The sequence below is a fragment of the Emydura macquarii genome, unplaced genomic scaffold, assembly GCF_026122565.2.
Source record: "Emydura macquarii macquarii isolate MOO-44397 ecotype Brisbane River unplaced genomic scaffold, CSIRO-AGI_Emac_v2 contig_431, whole genome shotgun sequence".
NCBI classification, from domain to species: domain Eukaryota; kingdom Metazoa; phylum Chordata; order Testudines; family Chelidae; genus Emydura; species Emydura macquarii.
The window spans coordinates 4,611,973-4,631,525 of record NW_027130568.1 but is presented as its reverse complement, the minus strand read 5'-3'; the positions used below and the strand labels follow the sequence as shown (position 1 = coordinate 4,631,525).

The window sequence follows — 19,553 nt, the reverse complement described above, 5'->3', positions numbered from 1 at the left end:
GCGGGGAAGGTTGTGATCCTGACCCAGCGGAGCAAAGACTTCCCAGCCCACGGTGGAGGAGGCCACCTGATGCTGAATTACTCCAGGAACTATTCAGCAGCAGGGTAGCCTCCCATGCAGCCTGGGAAGACAACTCCTTGTAAAGCTGGCCGGGGTCTTCGCTATTCCCCAACAGGACCCCAAGCCTTCTCTGCACCTTATGCCAGCAATGTCACTAGTTCCACAGCAGCACAAGAAACCCTTTGTAACTCCCATGTGATACCCTGTGCTGAGTGGGCAAGCTGGGCTATGGAAGCTGCCCAGGTCAGGAACTGGCAGTAGGGTGCCTCCCCTGCAGCCCAGAGATAGTCCTTCTGGCTGGGGGTCTCTGCTCTGCAGATCCTAGATAACTGCAGCTTCCCCTGCTCCTTGCTCCCCAGTGTCTTGGGCACCTCAGCCACAGAAAGAGCTCCCTGCTGTCAGTACTGCCCTAACCCTAAGTCCAAAACTTTCCACCCACAACTTTAAAAATAAAAAGTTAAGAATTGAAAAAAAAAATTCCTAAGGATTAAAATTAAAAAAAACTTTAAGTAAGAATTGACAAAATTGTCACAATTAAAAAAAATCCCAATGAAAATCAAATTCTGCCAACCCTATACATATTAATATATTCATTCCAAAAAAAGTGCATTGTGTGGTATTATCTAAAGTAGGTCTTAACATACTGTAAAATCAGGTTGCAGGTGCAAGAATCCAGCTGTGTGTCCTTTTTACTGTTTTAACAGGTTTTATTCCTACTTCAGTACTTGTCTTCAGTGTCCAGGCTTCTACAGTCATGCTTATTGGTAGACACTCACCTTGTGATCCGGGATGAGCTAATGAAACCTCTTTTGGGAAATACCTTAATGATCCTCTCCATTCGCTCTATGGATGGCTTGGGTAATATATAGATACTTCTCTTGTATAGATAGACGGGTGCAAGTCATACCCAGCAAAATCAATACCATCTTTCCTAACACTGGATGTTAAATGTAGAGTTACATGGTTCATTTGCTACATGCTAATATTTAGAAGTTTATATCTGCTAGCTATTTACTCTTTAGTCTTCAAGCAGTTTTACCACAGTATTATGAAATGGGGAGGAATTCAGTTAAAATTGGTTTTGGACTGAATTATTTGTGTGTGGGGCTGAGGTGGTCGTGTTTTTTTGTTTTGTTTTGTTTTATAATGTCATCACTTCTTATTTTAAAAATAAGTTCCTTTGGTCAGGCTTAGATATCCAGATTTGTATGAGTGTGTTATTAGCTTGATCTTCCTATGTTCTGTTTGCAGATACTGAGTTAACATCTGCAGTTCGCCAAACATGGACAGACTTGTTTAGCCTTCTGGCTACACTGTTAAGGAAAAGTGGCCAAATCGCTCTTCCATCTGTGACAGCAGCTCTTGGAAAACATTGGACTGCAATAATTGGTAATGCCTATTCTTAGATGGATTTAGACCTTGCAGCTAATAATGAGGATGACCTCTGATTAGATGCTATCAAATACTTATAAAGGACATGTCTGTAACTATAAACAAAATGTGTCTGCTTTTTACTGAGAAGAGATGAAGTGTATTTTTACCCTTGTTTGTTTTTATATAACTTTTTCTTATGTAAAACTTTTCCTTAGTAAAATCATTTCTAAGCTGTTACACAGCTTCCTAGATTTTGTCTGTATGGGCTTTTAACAGTTTCTGGTTCTAAACTTTGGGATAAAGTAAATCAGCTTCAATTGGAGGCTGAAATGAGCAAAGGGTACGTTGTTTTTTGTTTGATTTTTTTTCCTTACAATTTATGTAAAACTTAAGAAAAACAAACAAAAACATACAAGCCTGAAAAATATGTTTTAAGGGTCACAAACTTTTCTTGCTGTGTCTGAGTCCTTTTGTAGTCACTATTTATTATATAATAGTTTAAACTATTACCCAAATAATTTAATTATTATAATTAAGACTCTGCTTGAACAAGATAATCCAACATGTGCCTACAGTTAAGCACCTGAGTAGTCCCATTGAAATCTATGCTTATGGTTAGGCATCTGCTAAATAATTTGTTGAGCCAGGACCTAACTGCACTTCAGCCAATATAGTCAGCATCTAATGAAAAGCTTCTGATCGTTGCTTTCTTTAGTATAATGCAAACTCTGGTCTAAAGGGAAAGGAATGCTAAAAAATGCAAGCGACTCGTGTAGCAAGTGAAGGCTGACTAACAGTTTCAGTGCTCATTTGTGTTTTTGTCAAGTGTAACATGGAACACTTAATCATTCACACTCTCCATAAATCTAAAATGTAGAATACAAAAATATATTTTTAAATGTAGGAGCAAATACCTAGGGCTCATTGGTTGCCTCTTGCAAGCACCAGTGCTGTTCCATGACCCAGGCACATGCCGTTGATCAGTCTGTTCCAGTTCTGAAATGTTTAACCATGTCTCGATGCTGAAATAAAAAAAGTCTGTTGTTTGTTTATTTGTCCTTTTAGATACAGTTTGTGACTGTGTGCATCTGTCTAGCATGTGCCCCAGCTTATATGTGGCCAGTTTGCAATTCCTTTCCATTCTCTTGGCCGAAGAGGGAAAAAGACAGCTCCAAGATAAACAGAATATTTGTCCCAACCCAACAATTATTTTTCTTCTAGATGAAGCTGAAGGAAGTTTGGCATCAGTAGCCAAGCTTACTGAATTAATAATTCAGGTATAAATTTATATATTAAATAAATTGTGATGGTATTATGGTTTTGATTATATGACTGAGATCATGTTTCTATTGTAATGCTGATGTCTAATTAAAAGTTAGGCCAATATATTCTGAGAACTAGTTTTAGTAAAGAATCCAGAGCACTTCAAACAAACTGATTTATAAACTGCATGTAGAAATCACTTTTCCCACCACTGTTATACAGTTTTCTTTGAAGATGACAGCTGTTTAACACCACATTTCAACACTATAATAGTTTATGGTAGGAAGTAAATACAATATCTGATTTAAACTGCAGGGGGAGATTTTACATATTTAGAATATAATTATGCAAATTTAAAATTGGCCAAAACATTTAATTATTTCCAAATGATTCCTACCTTTCCAAATGTGCCATGGAATGTTTAAGGATAGAGACCTTGTTTTTCGTCCTGTAAATGACAGCAGCAAAGTGCCCTTTATCACCACACAATCAGAAATTAGGAACCGAGAAAACCCATTTGGTCAATTAGTCCATCCTTTGCCAGTGTCGGATTATTGCTTACAGAACTTTCATTAATGCATTGTACAACCTAGTTTTAAATGTGCCAAGCATTTAACTTTTATCTCTTTTGGAGATTGTTCCTCAGCATAATAGATCTCACTGACAGGACAATTTTCATATCAAGCAAAATATTTTCTCTCTCCTAATTTCATCTCATTACTCCTGTTTATACTTCCTTATACTGCCCTAAATAATTCCTTTCCCTCCTTAATATTCGCATTCTTCAGCTGTAAATGAGTAATATGTCTTACATTTCTTATCACTTAGACAAAATATATTAGACACTCTATATTTAACTTCTATTTCCTCATAAGTCCTTCAGCTCCCTATCATTTTCATTGGCCTACTCTTAACTACCTGCAATTTGTCATTGTATATTTGGTGGTAATAATAAGATTTCATGAGAAACTGTAACAAATGATTTACTAAAACGGAAATATTCACATCAGTCTGTTTTTCATTAGTTTTAGTCTCTTGAAGCTGTCAAGTTTGTCTGGCAGAATTTATTCTTTATAAAGCGATATGACTTACTGCTCTTGTTGTTCTGATACCTAGATGCCCAGTGATATTTGTCTTAATATTGCATTATTTTGCCATAATGCTGGAACAGTAGTTCTTTTTCAAGTATGTGTCATTGTGGATCATACTGTAAATATGCATTTGCTCACGCACATGAGACTTGAAAATTTTTGAGTAGTAATGACTGTCAGGGCCTCTCATATGCCCTGTGACACCTCAAGCTCTTGAGCATGGAAGGGTGGTGTGAACGTAAGAATGGCCATCCAGCCCAGTATTCTGTCTTCTGACAGCAGTCATCAGTGCCAGAGGCTTCCGAGGAAATGAGCAGAACAGAGCAATTACTGAGTGATCCATCGCCTGTTGACCACTCCCAGCTTCTGGCAGTCAAAGGTTTAGGGACACCCAGAGCATGAGGTTGCATCCCTGACCATCTTGGATCTGTCTTCCATGAGTTTATCTAATTTTCTTTTAAATCATTTATACTTTTGACCTTCACTGCCTCCCCAGGCAACAGTTCCACAGGTTGACTATGCAGTGTGTGGAAAAAATACTTCCTTTTGTTTGTTTTAAATCTGCTGCCTATTAATTTCAGTGGGAGACATTTGGTTCTTGTATTATGTGAAGGCATACATAACACTTCCTTATTCACTTTCTCCACAACATTCATGATTTTATAAACTTCTATCGTATTCCCTTCCTAGTCACTCCTCTTCCAAGCTGAACAGTCCCAGTCTTTTTAATCTATTCTAATCACCATATGGGAGTTGTTCCATACCCCTAATCATTTTTATTGCCCTTCTCTGTACCATTCCCAATACTAATATATCTTTTTAGAGATGGGGTGACCAGAACTGCGTGCAGTATTCAAGGTGTGGGAGTACCATGGATTTATATAGTGGCATTATGATATTTTCTGGTTTTATTATCTAACCCTTTCCTAATGGTTCCTAACATTCGTTTAGTTTTTTTGACTGCTGCTGCACATTGAGCAGATGTTTTCAGAGAACTATATCCACTTTCTTGATTGGTAACAGCTAATTTAAATCCCATCATTTTGTATGTATAGTTGGGATTATGTTTTCTAATTTGCGTTATTCTGCATTTATCAACATTGAATTTCATCTGCCATTTTGTTGTTCAGTCACCCAGTTTCATGAGATCACTTTGTAAGTATTGCAGCCAGCATTGGAGTTTAACTATCTTGAGTAATTCTGTATCATCTGCAAATTTTGCCACCACACTGTTCACCCCCTTTTCCAGTGGCTACAACCCTCAGTTCCCTCTTGCTGCTTGTGGCAATGAGACAGAACTTGCAAGTGTCTCACATGCTAATTCTTAGCTCAGGCTAACTTCATATCTTCAGAACAACTACTGATGTCCTGATTTCTACTGGTGTGATCCCTCTAGACTGAACTTTCTGGTCAGACAACCTCTATACACACACACCCCCCTCATATAGGACTCTTCTAAAGTCTCAAAACCTGCAACTTCAAGCTCTGGCTGTCCATGAAGGATGAATACAGTAGATGTCTCCTGGCTTCGGGGAATTGCACATCTGAGCAGAGGCTCAGTATGTTTGTCCTTCTCTGCTAGAATACACAAGTCTCAAGGGCAGAGCTAAAATTCCACTTACGTGAAACAACTTTGAATGCAACAAGTTCCAGAATTTAATTAGTGAACATGCCACTATCATGGAACACCCCATCAGTCAGAGAGGCAACACCTAAGATTGGCATGGAGAAGACGGTGCAAAAAAATAAATAAATCTGGTACCAACATTTACAGCTCAAGCACCAAAGTCAACCTCAACATCAGTGTCAAAGCCAGCACTGGCACCTTGGTGTCCTGTCAACCAGGCATTGAAAGGGGGCCACTCCATCATTAAGAAAGAGATCTCTTCAGTAGTACCCCTAGTGAAGCTACCAATGCCAGAATATCAAGAGGAGCCAGATCAGATCCAGAAACAGAGCGACATCACCTCCCTATTTTGCCACCAAAGGATCTCTCTTTGTTGCTGGATAAAGAGTTATGTGCTTGGCATCTAACAATTTTAAAGCATTTCAGGAGCTCCAACTGAGGATTGCTGGAGAGTCAGACGTTCTTTATTTCAAAGAAGTCCCACAACCTGTTAGACATTCTGTCAGCTTCTGGTCCAGCAGGATCACCCTCCTGAATAATGAGGAACTGCTTGACCCAACCAAAGCCTTGTGGCAGACAGCAACCACTACAACACCAATGCTGAAATAGCTCAAAAAGAAGAGGTATTAGGTGACCCCCCCCGAGGGTTTCAGTACTTCCACTCACCCCATCGCAAGCTTCTTAGTTGTACTGGTTGTGCAGGAGAAATCAGGACTGAACAAAAGTATGCCTAAGGACAAGAACTACAAATGACTCAACCTCTTTGGAAGAAAGTTGTGCTCTTCAGCTTCACTGCAGGTGCATGTAGCTAATTGTTAGGCCCTGCTGGGACAAGTGTGACTTTCTCACATGGGACTGGGTGAGTGCCTTTCTCACAAAACACCCTCATGACAGCTGAAAGCAGAACCGGCGCTAGGCAGAAGCAGACTAAGCAATTGCTTAGGGCCCCAAGCAGCTCAAGAAGGCCCCCTATTAATTGTTGGTCTGTGTTGTGTGTGCGGTGTGCCCAAAAATATTCCTGCTTAGGACCCCCAATGGACTAGCAGCAGCACTGACTGAAAGGTTCTTAAGGGCATCATAGGGAAACCCAGTTGGTGACAACCTTACAAGCAGCGATGGATGCCTCAGGCATGTCAGCCAGCTTTATAGGCACTGCAGTGACCATGCAATATGTATTGTGGCTTCAAGCATTGGTCAACCAAGGGAGGTGCAGGCCATGGTCAAGGACTTGCCCTCTGAGGGCTCAGAGGTTTTCAGTGAGCAGACAGACAATGTTCTTCACCCACTGAAGAATTTAAAAGCTATCCTTATGTTCTCTGGGAATTTATAGCCCTGTTCTATACCTTAAGCCCTACCATCCTCAGCCCCAACCAAGACAGCACAGGCCGTTCTACCATCCATGCCAGGAAGCGTCTAACATAGAACAGAGTGCATCTAATGTAGCAGTGATCTGTTTCTCGTTTCTAAATCATTACTTCTTCAAGTGCTTGCTCATGTCCATTCCTAATTAGGTATATGTGTATCACATGCACCAGTGCTGGAAATTTTTCCCCTGTTAGTATCCATAGGGCTAGCTCTAGCGCCTTCTGCAGTGGCGTGTGTATGGGCAAGTATATAGAGTGCGGCTGGCCCTCCTCCCTCTGTTTCTTCTTACTGTTGGTGATAGTGCTGGAACATTCTCTTGTTACTGCAAGCTCTTTCAAACTAGTGGTCTTCATTATTCCTCAGTAGATATAGTCTAGTTTACTCATTGTTAAGCATTAGTGTGGTAGATATAGTATTAGGTTTAGCGAATTGGTCCAGAGACAGGGCATGCCCTGATCTCTGGGTTTTAAACTCTGCACTTCATGTAAGAAGCCTATGCCAATTAACGACCCCGACTAGAGCTTCTTGAAGTGCTTAGGAGAGGCTCATGTGGGAGAGGTGTAGAATTTGTAAAGGCTTCAGGCTTCACACTGAGGAGGATCAGGACATTAGGTTAAGGGCGCTTCTAATGGAGTCGGCACTTAGACCAGCATCAGAACTGGGCTAATTGGACTTGATGCCGAGTGTGTCCGCTTCAGTGTGGAGTGCCCTCCAGTGCCAAAGAAGAGGCCAAAGAAGAAACACTAAATGATTGCATGGTGATAGTCGCAGCCTACCTAAGACAGCAGGATGTATAGGTCTTCCCTTGCCTGGACGACTGGCTCATCAAGGATCGCTCAAAGATGCTGGTCTAATGCAGCATCAAAGTCTTCTGGGTCACCTGCTGGCCTGTTAATAAACATACAGAAATCAATGCTTATACTGGTTCAGGGGATAGAGTTTATCAGTGCAGTTCTAGACTCCACCCTGAACACTAAGCAAGAGTGTTCTTACTGGAAGGCAGGTTCCTGGCAATAACAGAGCTCATAGCACAAGTGTCTCACCACAGCGAGGGTGTGCTTCAGGCTGCTGGGTCACATCGCAGCCTGCACCTATGCGGTCCACTATGCCAGGTTGCACCTCAGATCTCTGCAAATGTGGCTGGTGATGGTATATTCCCCATCCAGGCACAGTCTGGACATGGTCCTCACAATCCCTCCACCGATACTTATCTTCCTGTTGTGGTAGACAAAACTTCATCACATATTGAGAGCAGTACCTTTTGCGACCCCGCATCCAACGTTGTTGCTGGTTTCTGATGCTTCGGATCTAGGGTCGGGGGGGGCTCACCTGTCTACCTTCAAAACCCAGGGCCTCTGGGCCAGAGAGGAGCTGGTGCTACACGTAAATATCAGGGAGCCCAGGATGAACCATCTGGCCTGTGGAGGTGTTCCTTCACCAGCTGTCTGACAAGGTAGTTTGAATATTGATGGACAATATGGCCTCAATGTATTATATCAACAAGCAAGAGGGAGCCAGGTCCCCGGCCTTTTGTCAAGAGTCCCTTCATCTGTGGAGCTCCTGTGTGGATCACAACATCCACCTGGAGGCTGTGCGCCTCCCAGGGGTCAGGAACACAATAGCGTGTTGCCTCAGCAGATCCTTTTTCTCTTGCCACAAGTAGTCCTTGTACCTGAAAGTGGCCAAAATCATCTTCAAGAGGTGGAGCACTCCCCGAGTGGACCTATTCACTACTAGGGGGAACAGGAGGTGCAATCAATTCTGTTCCCTGCAAGGGCCCCGAGAGTGACTTGCTTGTTCGATGTCTTTCTTCTGACATGGTCGCACAACCTTATGTACACCTTCACGCCAATACCCCTGATCCACAAGGTCATTGTAAAGCTCAAGAGAGACAAGGTGTGTGTCATCCTCATAACCCTGGCATGGCCGTGCCAACACTGGTTCGGGATGCTGCTCGATCTGTTTGTGGCCCACCCATTGGGCATTCCCATTACAATCGGACCTTCTCTCTCAGGATCATGGCTGACTGCTTCATCCAAATGTAGCCTCCATGCAACGGCGTGGATGCTCCATGGCTATACCTGGAAGAGTGGTCCTACTCTGCACAGGTCTAGCAGGTCCTTTTAGGAAGCAGGAACTGTTCCATCAGAGCCCCATATCTGGCCAAGTGGAAACGCTTCACCTGCTGGGCAGCTTATCACTGTAGCTCCTCACCTACATCATTTATCCAAGCTATCTAGGGCTACCTGCTCCACCTAAACCAAGAAGGTTTGGCCTTGTCGTCATTTAAGGCACACCTAGTGGCAATATCGGATTTCATCCCCGTATACAGGGCAGATCGGTCTTCTCACACGAGATAAAAGCCTGATTCCTCAGAGGCTTGTAAAGGCTCTTTCCGCCAAGGTGAGACCCAGTCCCTCAGTGGGATCTTAACCGAGGCTCACTGGACCACCCTTCGAGCCCTTGGCCTCCTGCTCTCTTCTGCACCTGTCCTGGAAGGTCACATTCTTGGTGGCGATTATGTCAGCAAGATGAGTCTCGGAGATCAGGGCCCTGATCTATGAGCCCCCTTACACAGTGTCTTACAAAGACAAGGTCCAACTGTGCTCGCATCCAGCATTTCTGCTAAAGGTGATATCTCAATTCCATGTCAACAAGGCTATTTTTCCTACTGATCATCTTTCCGAAGCCCCACAATTCCAGCAAAGAGAGGTTTCTCCATATTCTCCATATCAGGAGAGCTCTGACATTCTGCATCGATAAGACTATGCCTTTCCGCAGATCAATGCACTGTTCATCACGGTAGTTGAATGAATGAAAGGGCTGCCACTGTCTTCCCAGAGAATTTCATCCTGGATCACAGCCTGCATCTGAGTCTGCTATGGACAGGCGGGGGTCATGCTGTCAGCTTCACTGCCGGCCCACTCAGCAAGAGCACAGGCATCCTTGGCAGCCTTCCTGGCATAGGTCCTAATATAGGACATCTGTAGAGCCGCAGCCTGGTCTTCAGTGCCTACCTTTGTGCCCCTTCTGCAGCAGATCCAGAACGATGCCAGCTTTAGCAGAGTGATATTGCAATTAGCACACCCATGAACTCCTGCCCACTTCTGGAGATACTGCTAGTGAGTTACTTAACTGGGAATAGACATGAGCAAGTACTTGAAGAAAGAATTGTTACTTACCGTCATAACTGTTGTTCTTAAGGTGTGTTGCTCATGTCCATTTCACGTCCCACCCTCCTTCCCTTCAGTCAGAGTTCTGGAAGAAGGAACTGAGAGGGAGGGGGGGCCAGTGTTGCCCTATATACTGGTGTATACACCAGTGCAGAAAGTGCTAGAGCTGGCCGTATAGATACCACTAGGGGAGAAATTTCTGGCACCAGTGCATGTGACACACACACACCTAATTGGGAATGGACATGAGCAACACATCTCAAAGAACAACAGTTACAAAGGTAAATAACTGTCCTTTCCTGTGATTGATCCAATACTGTTTTCTCTAATTTCTTGGTCCTTGCTCCAGTTACAATAATAGGGAATGTGTTAAGGGATGAGTTCTGAGAGAATAGACTTTTGACAGTTGTTTTCTCAAGACAGTTCAGGGTGGGGTGGGGGAAAGAAAAATTAACTTTTGAGCAATGAATAAGAATATAGTATAAGTACTCTAATTTACTTAGAAGCATTTATTTACTCTTAAGGGGTCACAATGGTATATTCAGATTACAGAAAAGCGAACATAATAGACCAATTAGGAAATATATATCAAATATTAATGGGATGTGAATGCTTATTACTCTAAGTGTTAGACAATAATATAGACAATTAGCATTTGAACAGGTAGGAAAAAAGCCTGTAATATTTATTAAACAAGGGCCTAAAAATGGTTGTGTGAATCATGAAAGCTCTTTGTTTGGCAACTTCAGTTGGAAGAAACGCAAAATGTAATTAATGAGCTGGGGAAATTTAACAGATTAAAATGTTTAAATCTTTAAATTTTTATCATACACTACTCTAACATGAATCCCAAAATTCCATTACAGAAATAGCAGAATACTCAGCTAAGATAAACTTATCCACTGTTAGAAGAATCGCTGTTGTATGTAGAAAACAAAACGTTAGCCAAGATTAGCAGTGTCACTGAACATCTGTTTCATTTCACCAGATACTTATTGTGAGGTGTTTTTGGCTTTCCAGATACATTTAATAGCAAACTGAACCTGCTGTGTGTATTCAGGGCTCTTCAAGGCTTGATTTACACTGGTACCACTTCCACTTAGGGAAGGAAGCTTTATTTTGCTTCCAGAGCTTTATAAAAGCTTGATGTTGGAGACTGCTTGCATAATGACGCAGCACAGCTCCCAGCCGTTCTGGCCATTCTCCTCCCTTCCTAGAACCAATGCATTTTGAATTGGTTAATTAATTACATACTCGTTTGGTGAAATAAATTCACACTGTCACAATTCTACAGTCTTCCAGACCCTTTCATCCTTTATTATACCAACCTAAGATCGCATACCTAAAGGTGAATGAAGCTCGCAGTTAATTTTCTGCTATTGAAAGACTTCCCAGTTTGGGGATTTAGAGAGAGATTTTCAGTGGCCCAACTCCCACAGACTTTGACAGGAATTGAGTACTTACGTCATTTTTGTACCTTTGAGAATTTCTCTTATTTCCTACCACTAATGTGTATAATTCTTTGCATCCCAAACGTAGTCATTCTCATTTAGCTTCCATTTCCCCCACTTGTCTTGTTAGTATCTGAGATGCCTTCCATTTCTCTGCATTATTCATTTCTCCTGAGGTGATTTTCTTGAACTGCCATACTTCAGCCAAAGTGGTGAGCTTACACATAAGAACTACAGTATCATATTTTTTCTAGTTATGTTAAATCTGTTAGCAGTGGTTGATGAGCTGTTCATAAACAGTACTTCATTGTAGCTTTTCATTTGCTGAGGTCTTAGCAAAAGAGATTCCCTCTCCCATCTCACCCAGTTCACCTACATCAATATTCTTTTAGCTCCCGTTCTTACAGTATTCTACTATTCTCTTTTGTAGAACTGTTTTCATTAGCTATGACTTATTGCCATCTAAATCTTTATCTTCTTAAACCTTTTGTTAGCAATATACACAGAACCACTTAATGCCTTTTGTATTTTAGTCTCTTATCAGCTGCCCATAATGGGTATTTCTACACCGCAAAGAAGAATCCGCGGCTGCCCATGCCAGCTGATTTGGGCTTGGGCTGTGTGAGGCTTTTTCTTTGCAGTGTAGACTTCAAGGCTCTAAGACCTTGCAGGGTGGGAGGATCTCTGAGCTCAGGGTCCAGTCCCAGCCCAGAAGCTTACACAACAGTGAAGCAGCCCTGCAACTCAAGCTGGCTGGCATAGGCTAGCTGCAGGATTTTTTTTTTTTTTTTTGCTGTGTAGAAGATATCCATTCCCGTAATCAAGATTTTTATTTCGCTGTCCTTTTTCTTGTTCCTTGTCCATTGTTCTTTTTATTCATATTTTGATTCTTTTTTCCAGTTCTGCCTGTCTGTCTTAAGCTCTGCAGTAAATAATAACCCTAAAGCAAGCATTATATTATTGCACATTTGGGACTTGAAAAATATACAAGACAGTGACTAGCTAGAGGACTAATGCTAATAGCCAGAGGATGATATGTAAGATAGAGGTGGATGGGGTACAATCTATGAAGTCTTGGTGCAATTCACTCAGGAGAATTTCTGTTGCAGGTGGTATGATATTTACTAGGGTGCTATCTTTGTTGATAACAGTTTAAATTCCCTGTAGTGCACTCCAGATGCTGGAAGGGAGGGGACCCTTCCCTCAACCCCAGAGCCTCCTTACTGCTATTGTGTGGTTATCCACTCTACCCTTTCCACAGCCTTCTGGCTTCCCTCTGTTTTTAGGGCCCTCCTCTGCTGATTATCTCCAGTGTATGTCTATTGTTCTGTTCATAGGTTTACCAAGTAGCAGCAGAGTGAATTTTACAGTTCTGTAGAAATTGATGGCTTAGCAGCTCCTCCCCCACTTACTCCCTAGAAGTTACGCATTGGTGAGTGGAGTTTTGCAGCTTTCTTGATATAGCAAGATCAGTATACACAATATTTAGAAACTCGAGACTTTACACTAAACCTAGGGATTAACATAGTCACTTTCCTAGTACCCAGCTAATTTTCATGTGCACTTTTCCCCATGCAAAAGATAGCGCCTGTATAGACATTTGTCACAGATTGACAGTTGTGCAGGAAAAAAAATTCCCCCAAATTAATTTTTCTAACTTCAATATGTTTCTCTCCAATTAAAATAGATAGAAATTTCAGTTATATTGCATAGGTCCTTGCTATTTTAGGGAGCGTTGCTGAGGAGGCGGCATGCATCAGTGGATACAGCATATGTAGGACTTGGAAACAACTCCTGACACTTCAACTGACTTGTTGTGTGACCCTGAGCAAGTATCATTTATCCCTATTTTACAGACAGTGTGACTGAGTTTTACCATCTTTAAAATGGGTATAGTGATACTTATCTTTTGTAAAGTGCTTTGAGATCTATGGATGAAAGTGCTCTAAATTCCAAGTATTTTTTTATTACTACTATTAACTAGAAACACAGTGAGTTGATTGAGAGATTTTTTATGTGCAAAAGTGAGATGGGGAAACTGATACTTTTGCACCTGCAAAAAATTATCTACATGTGATGATTTATTTTTAGCTTGATAAATACTCTAAAGAAATTCACAACAATCCATTAGCTAGTGACATCCTCTAATTCCTTGAACTAGTGGATTACAATTGGAAGCCAGTGCAGGAATCCTGAGTAGGGGAAGGTGACATGGCTGGAGAAGACAAATCAAATTGCATTTTTGGTAGACTGGAGAGACCCAAAAGGAAAAATGGTCACAGTGGCTAAGACAGAAGAGAGCCAGGAACTTTTAGCAATGGAGACAAAAAGGAAGAGATGATTTCATGGGGTCTGCTAAAGGAAAAATTAACCAGGTTTGGTAAGCCTAAGCATGTGTAGGCAGAAGGATCGATGAGAACTATAGAAGACCAAGATTTTGAGCCTGTGGGATAGAGATGATACTGGAGTTATCAAGAGTGACAGAAAAGCAAAGAAAAGGGGGAATATGGCTAAGAAAAAGAAATGCATTTCTTCCGTTTAAGTTGAGAAAGTTATGGGACATCTTGGAGATGTTTCTGAATCAGCTGTAAATGTGGGTATGGATTGGGAGATATCTGGTGGGTAGGAATGTACTTGTGAGTAGAGCTGGTTGGAAATTTTCTGACAAAACTGTTTAATCAGAACATGCTGATTGGTTGCATCTGAAATGTTTAGTGAAAACAACACAATGTTTGATGAATTTTGGTCAAATCGTTGGTAGGTTTTCCACCATGCGGACAGCCCTGGGGCCGAGGACACTAGGTTTCCAGGCTCCCTGATACTGAGAAGGAGCCTGGAAACCCTGGGGACTCTCAGCATTCCAAGCCCCTGCAGCAGAGCTGTAAGCTTAGAAACCCCAGCTCTAGCTTGACCTCTAAGGGCTTCCAGCCTCCTTGCAGTGGAGATGGGAATACCTGCTCTAGCTGAGGCTCTCTTGACTTCCAAGCTCCCTGCCATGGAGATGGAAGTCTGGGAGCCCTAGCTCCGGTTCCCTCGTGCTTGGAGCCTACACCCTCAGCAGGGATCCTGGAAGCCTTGGCTGGTCAGTTTCACAGCTGCTATTTAGTGGTGGGTAGCAGTGCAACTAACAAGAATCACATCAACATCATTGACCAGATGCTGGGAAACATTTCATTTTGGAAATGCTGTTTTGGTGTTTCTGAAACAAAATGTTTCATAATCTCTGGCTCATGGGAAATTTCAAAATGTTGAAATTTCCTCCAAAATGGAAATTCTGAATTTTGATCAGCTCTACTTTTGAGTTATCAGAATGAGAATTTAAAAGGGTATGTTTACTTTTACAGGCATAAACGTGATCATGAACATTTCTGCAGTATATGTTCTACTTTTACAGTGTAGTGATAAATCTTGCATTATTTGCAGAACTATGAAGGAAAATCCTCTAGAGATGTGCTGAAACGAGTTGCTGCAGGTGCTTTACTATCCCTGTTGGCTGTCAGTAAAAGTGCCCAGAAATGTGCTTTGGAAGGTGAGCCTGAAGACTTGCATAGTACAATATACTTAAAATACTCTGTAAATCAAATGCTTGCCAGTAGTTCTTTTTTCATTTTCTTTGGTCTGAAAATAAAGGTGTTTTTAAGAAGCTGCTCTCTATATTTATAAATACAATTTTTGATTACTGAAGTTTATGGTTATATGTAAATGTCAGTATCCAGTGCAATCTAACACATTTTTGAATAAATCATTGTTTCTTTATTGGACAGGACATCAAATATTAACAGTAATGTTGTAACACAGGTTACAGCCCATTGCATTTCATTTACATTGATCTAACTTTCTAGCCCTAGTCAGTAGTGACCATCTGATGACTCTAACCTTTGTAAAATGTGTTTGGTGATCACCACTCCGTTCCCAGTGGATAAGTGTTCACACAAACCACCACTTCATTTGGCAGTCATTAGTACTCTTGCAGATATTCTCAGCATAGACCAAGGATTAATTAGGTCTGAAAATTTTCTTTCCTGTCATCCAGAGAGAACGATCCCTTCATGATAGGGTTAAGGCATGTTGCTGTGCCTGCGTGGGGAAGCTTTCATTGCCATTGTTATTGCCTTTGTCTTTGCCGTACCTATTCTGTACATCAATGTTTCTCAACCTTTCCAGACAACTGTACCCCTGAAACTTGAGCCCTGCCGACCAGGGCTGAAACCCAAGCCCCACTGTCTGGGGCTTAAGCATGTAACTTAGCTTTGCAAGGTCCCCTGTGTCATGAGGCCTCAGGCAGTCACCCCTAATGTCACCCCTAATGTCAGCCCTGCACTTGTGACACTTCCTGCCAAACCTGTTCCGTGATCCCCCTGGGGGTCACAATCCCCAAGTTGAGAAACACTGATCTGAAGTTGATGTACCCCCTGGAAGACCTCTGTGTACTCCCAGGGGTACACGTACCCCTGGTTGAAAACCATTGCTGTACATAGAGGAGTTCTGTCTCTAGAACAGACTGATAAATCTGGCATCTTCTTGCTTTTTACTTCATGCACTTTGCTAACTTTTAAAAAACGTGAATATCTTTTTTTATAATGCTCTTTACAGTCCACTGCAGAATACATTGTAGTGCTCAATACTGTGCATTATCATGATATAGTGAGGAATAAAAGCAAAGCAAAAGAGACAGTAATGAAGCTTTTGACCTTTTTTACTTTAATTCCATTAAAAAAAACAAAAGCTGGAAGATCAAAGTAATTATATTAATTTTTAAGGCCAGAACTTTACCCTGAACCGATTTAATTGTATCTTGGCATTCCAGAAAACACAAACCTGTTTGGTGACCCAGGTCATGTGGTAAAATAGGGGGTTATTTTTATCTAGTCTCTCTTAAGTGATTATAATGTTTTAGAAACTTGTATTCCATTAAAAATGGGGAAAAAATCCTTCAAGGATTTAAAGTTGCTGAAGTAATTAGAATAACCCTCATATGAAAAGCATAAACTATAGCATCTTCATTTTTTAAAAACGCTAAAATGTTAAAAATCTCTAACTGGCAATTTAAGGGAATTTACATCAATATTAATCTACCATTACAGTTTGTACATCTGATTAGTACAGCTTATTTAGTAACAGCCTTAACTCTGACCTCAAGACACGCTTATGAACTTGCCTTCCACTTACAGACTTTGCAGAGATTGTCTCTCCTAATCTCCCCCTCCTTTTTCTGTCTCAGTAGAGTTTAGGAGATCTATCATCCAGAACCTCTTTGACTGGTTGACCAAGATCCGTGGTAATCCTCAAATTCGATCTGCTAGTTGGATCGTCCATTTCTCCAGACTGCAGACAAGCTGCAGCTGGGTACTTATGGGGGATGTACCAGCCATGTATTTTGTGCTGCAATGGAATTTCAGTGGTTTTAGAGATAGTCCACTATGTCGATGTGGGCAGCCACAAACCATGACACACATTGTTAAGGACTGCAAAATGACTCAGCTTCCTGGAAGTATTCATGCCAGGAACATCGCTTATAAAAAGTCTGTGGCTTGGCTTGACTGGATGCATACACCAAATAAATAAGAGTTCTATAGTGATGTATTTATTCCCAGTTTCCCATACTGCCTTACAAAGTGTGCAAGAGCTTTTGTAGACCATAGAATGTTGCAACAACCTTAAAGGTAGATCAGTAGTCCACTAATATTCATTTCAGGAGATAAAAGGTAGTGGGTCTTGCCTGATCTATACCTTACGAGGTGTATTGGGAAACCTGCTTCACTCCATTCCCTGGTGCTCAAGTTTCTTCTGAACTGCAGCTTTCTGCATTCATCCAGTGCATTGAAGTGCCTCTTAGAAACTTTTGCCGTCAGCATTATCTTTAGTACTCCGTCAAGTAGTGTCACTATGGGAGCCCCACTTCAGGTGCACACGTGCCCCACGCATCTTCAGTTGGAGATTTTCATTAGCGGTGTCCATTCATCCTATACATATTCCCTGCACAGCCTCTGTGCCCTGCACCAACAGTATAGAGGGCTGCCTGGCTGATGAACCACTTTCAGTTCCTTCTCTAACGCCTCAGCCTGTGATGGAGCTTGAGTGTGTCTGCCTCTAGCGTGCTTTGGCTAAAAGTTTTTCTCCTAATTGCTAGTTTAATTTTAGATAGTATGCTAGTTATATTAGCTTAGTTCAACAGTTAGGAAGATTGATTTTGTTCCTCTCCCTTTCTTCTGAGGAGGCTTGCCTTCCTTGGAAGGACATGCTTGGCTAACCAGGGTTCAAATGATACCTCACTTACAGGGAGCTTACGGCCACTCCAAGTGAATTCGCTGCCTTGGAGAGTCCCATGTAATTCTCTTTGGTCCTTAAATCCAAGGTGAGGAAGAACTGGGAGATTAAGTGAAGCTATTAATGATGGAGCGCTCCCTTTGCTCTACTTCAGAGCCAGGTCAGGAGAAAACCCCTGTATTCCAGTTTCTTTGGGCAGATCCAGTGCCCCTTTGACTTGAGCTCAGCTCTCCCCCAGAAAGGGAAAGACTCCCGAGACCTCCTCAGATGATCCCAGGAAGAGGAGCTCTGACTTCCGTCATAAGGATCCTGCTCCTAAAAGACTTCAGCGTCCCAGAAAGTCAACTGTCTCAGAAGCTCCACTTCTCATGTCAGTACCACAGAAGCTAAGGACTCCTCTGGTACCAGAGGAGCAGGAAGGCCCTAAAGCTCTTCCAAGAGTAAACACAGTTGACGCTTATTACAGTGCAGACATGGCAGGGAAGAAAAAGAGAAACATTCCTCCAGACCAGTGCTGTTGGAATCAGCTTTATCGCTGGTACCTCCCCATATGGATTCCTTGGCACTGTGCAAGCCTAAGTTTCTTACACTGTCAGTGCCTACCTCAGACCTCTTTAAATTTTTGGTTCTGTCTATATCTAGAGACAAACAGTCTGTCATGTTGGTATTGCCTCTCCATTCAGTACCACAAGAGTTTAGGCACTCAGGCACTCAAAAGATTTCATTGTCAGATGAACTGAAGTCTCCATTGCTTATGAGTACTAAGTGCCGCATTGTACCAAGACCCACTTGATCACCAGACTCCCATTGGTCTCTGGTACCTCCCAATTCACCACCTGTTTTGGCTGGGACTCCTCTATTGGACAATGTTGAGGAAGATGATGGAGACTTCCCTTCAGTCTCATCTGTCTCGGTGCTAGGCTGTCCTACCATCCATACAGGAACCCACTCTTTAATGCCTGCAGAGAGAGAGAGGAATTTGGGGGAAGACATTACAGGTGATGGGAACAGCCTGGGATGTCACCACCTCTTCTGTGTGAGCTCCTGCAACGGCTATGCTGGGAGTCCCTGGGCAACATACCAACAACAATTTTTCAAGGCATCGAGTCTCACCCACTGGGATAAGAGAGGCATGCAGTCCCCTCCACCCTAGCCTGTTCCTCAGGAGGAGACGATTGTGGTGCAGGAAGCTAGTGCAGATAAGGAGGCTACCCATCAAACTATCATTTCCTTGAGGCAATTATGCTTCCACCACCATCTGTGGCTGATGATTTCTGGCAATTTCAGGACATCATAAAATGAGTGTTGAATGTTCTACAGGAACTGCTTCAAGAGGTCAAGGAATCACAGCACAAGTTGCTGGACATTCTGCAGTCAGCAACACCAACCAGAGTTGCACTATCTATTAGTGAGGTGCTTTTGGTCCAGCAAAGATGGTTTGGCATACCCCAGCAACCATACTGCCAACTTGCAGACAAACAGATAAAAAAATGTTGTCCCCCCACCAAGGACTCCAAATGTTTTATTCTCTCACCCCCCACCTGATTTTCTCAGGGTGGATGAGGTTAATGAATGGGGAAACAACACCACACCAAGTCAACTAGTTATGACAAAGACCAGAAGTGCCTGGACCTTTTTGAAAGAAGTCCTACTCATCTGCAATCCTGCATTTTTTCTGACATTAAATTACCAGGGTATTATGGCAAAATTATAATTACACAACTACACAAAAATTACTGCTTTTATTGAGCACCTTCCAGTGGAACAGAGAACAATTTCAGGACATCATTGCTGAAGGATAATTACTGGTCAGGACATCCCTTTGTGTCCCCCTAGATGCAGCAGAGTTTGTGGCTTGTTCCATCTCTATGGCAGTAGTTTT

At 42.1% G+C, this 19,553-nt stretch overlaps 1 protein-coding gene across 1 annotated transcript in view; it reads left to right on the top strand.

Annotated features, from left to right (window-relative positions):
• RTTN (rotatin) overlaps positions 1–19,553 on the top strand; it is a 170,905-nt gene that overhangs the window by 110,741 nt on the left and 40,611 nt on the right. Inside the window, exons 38-41 of the mRNA XM_067537491.1 lie at positions 765–918; positions 1,312–1,449; positions 2,500–2,711; positions 14,828–14,933. Of these exons, the coding sequence (XP_067393592.1) occupies positions 765–918; positions 1,312–1,449; positions 2,500–2,711; positions 14,828–14,933 (610 nt within the window). The remainder of the gene's footprint in view (positions 1–764; positions 919–1,311; positions 1,450–2,499; positions 2,712–14,827; positions 14,934–19,553) is intronic.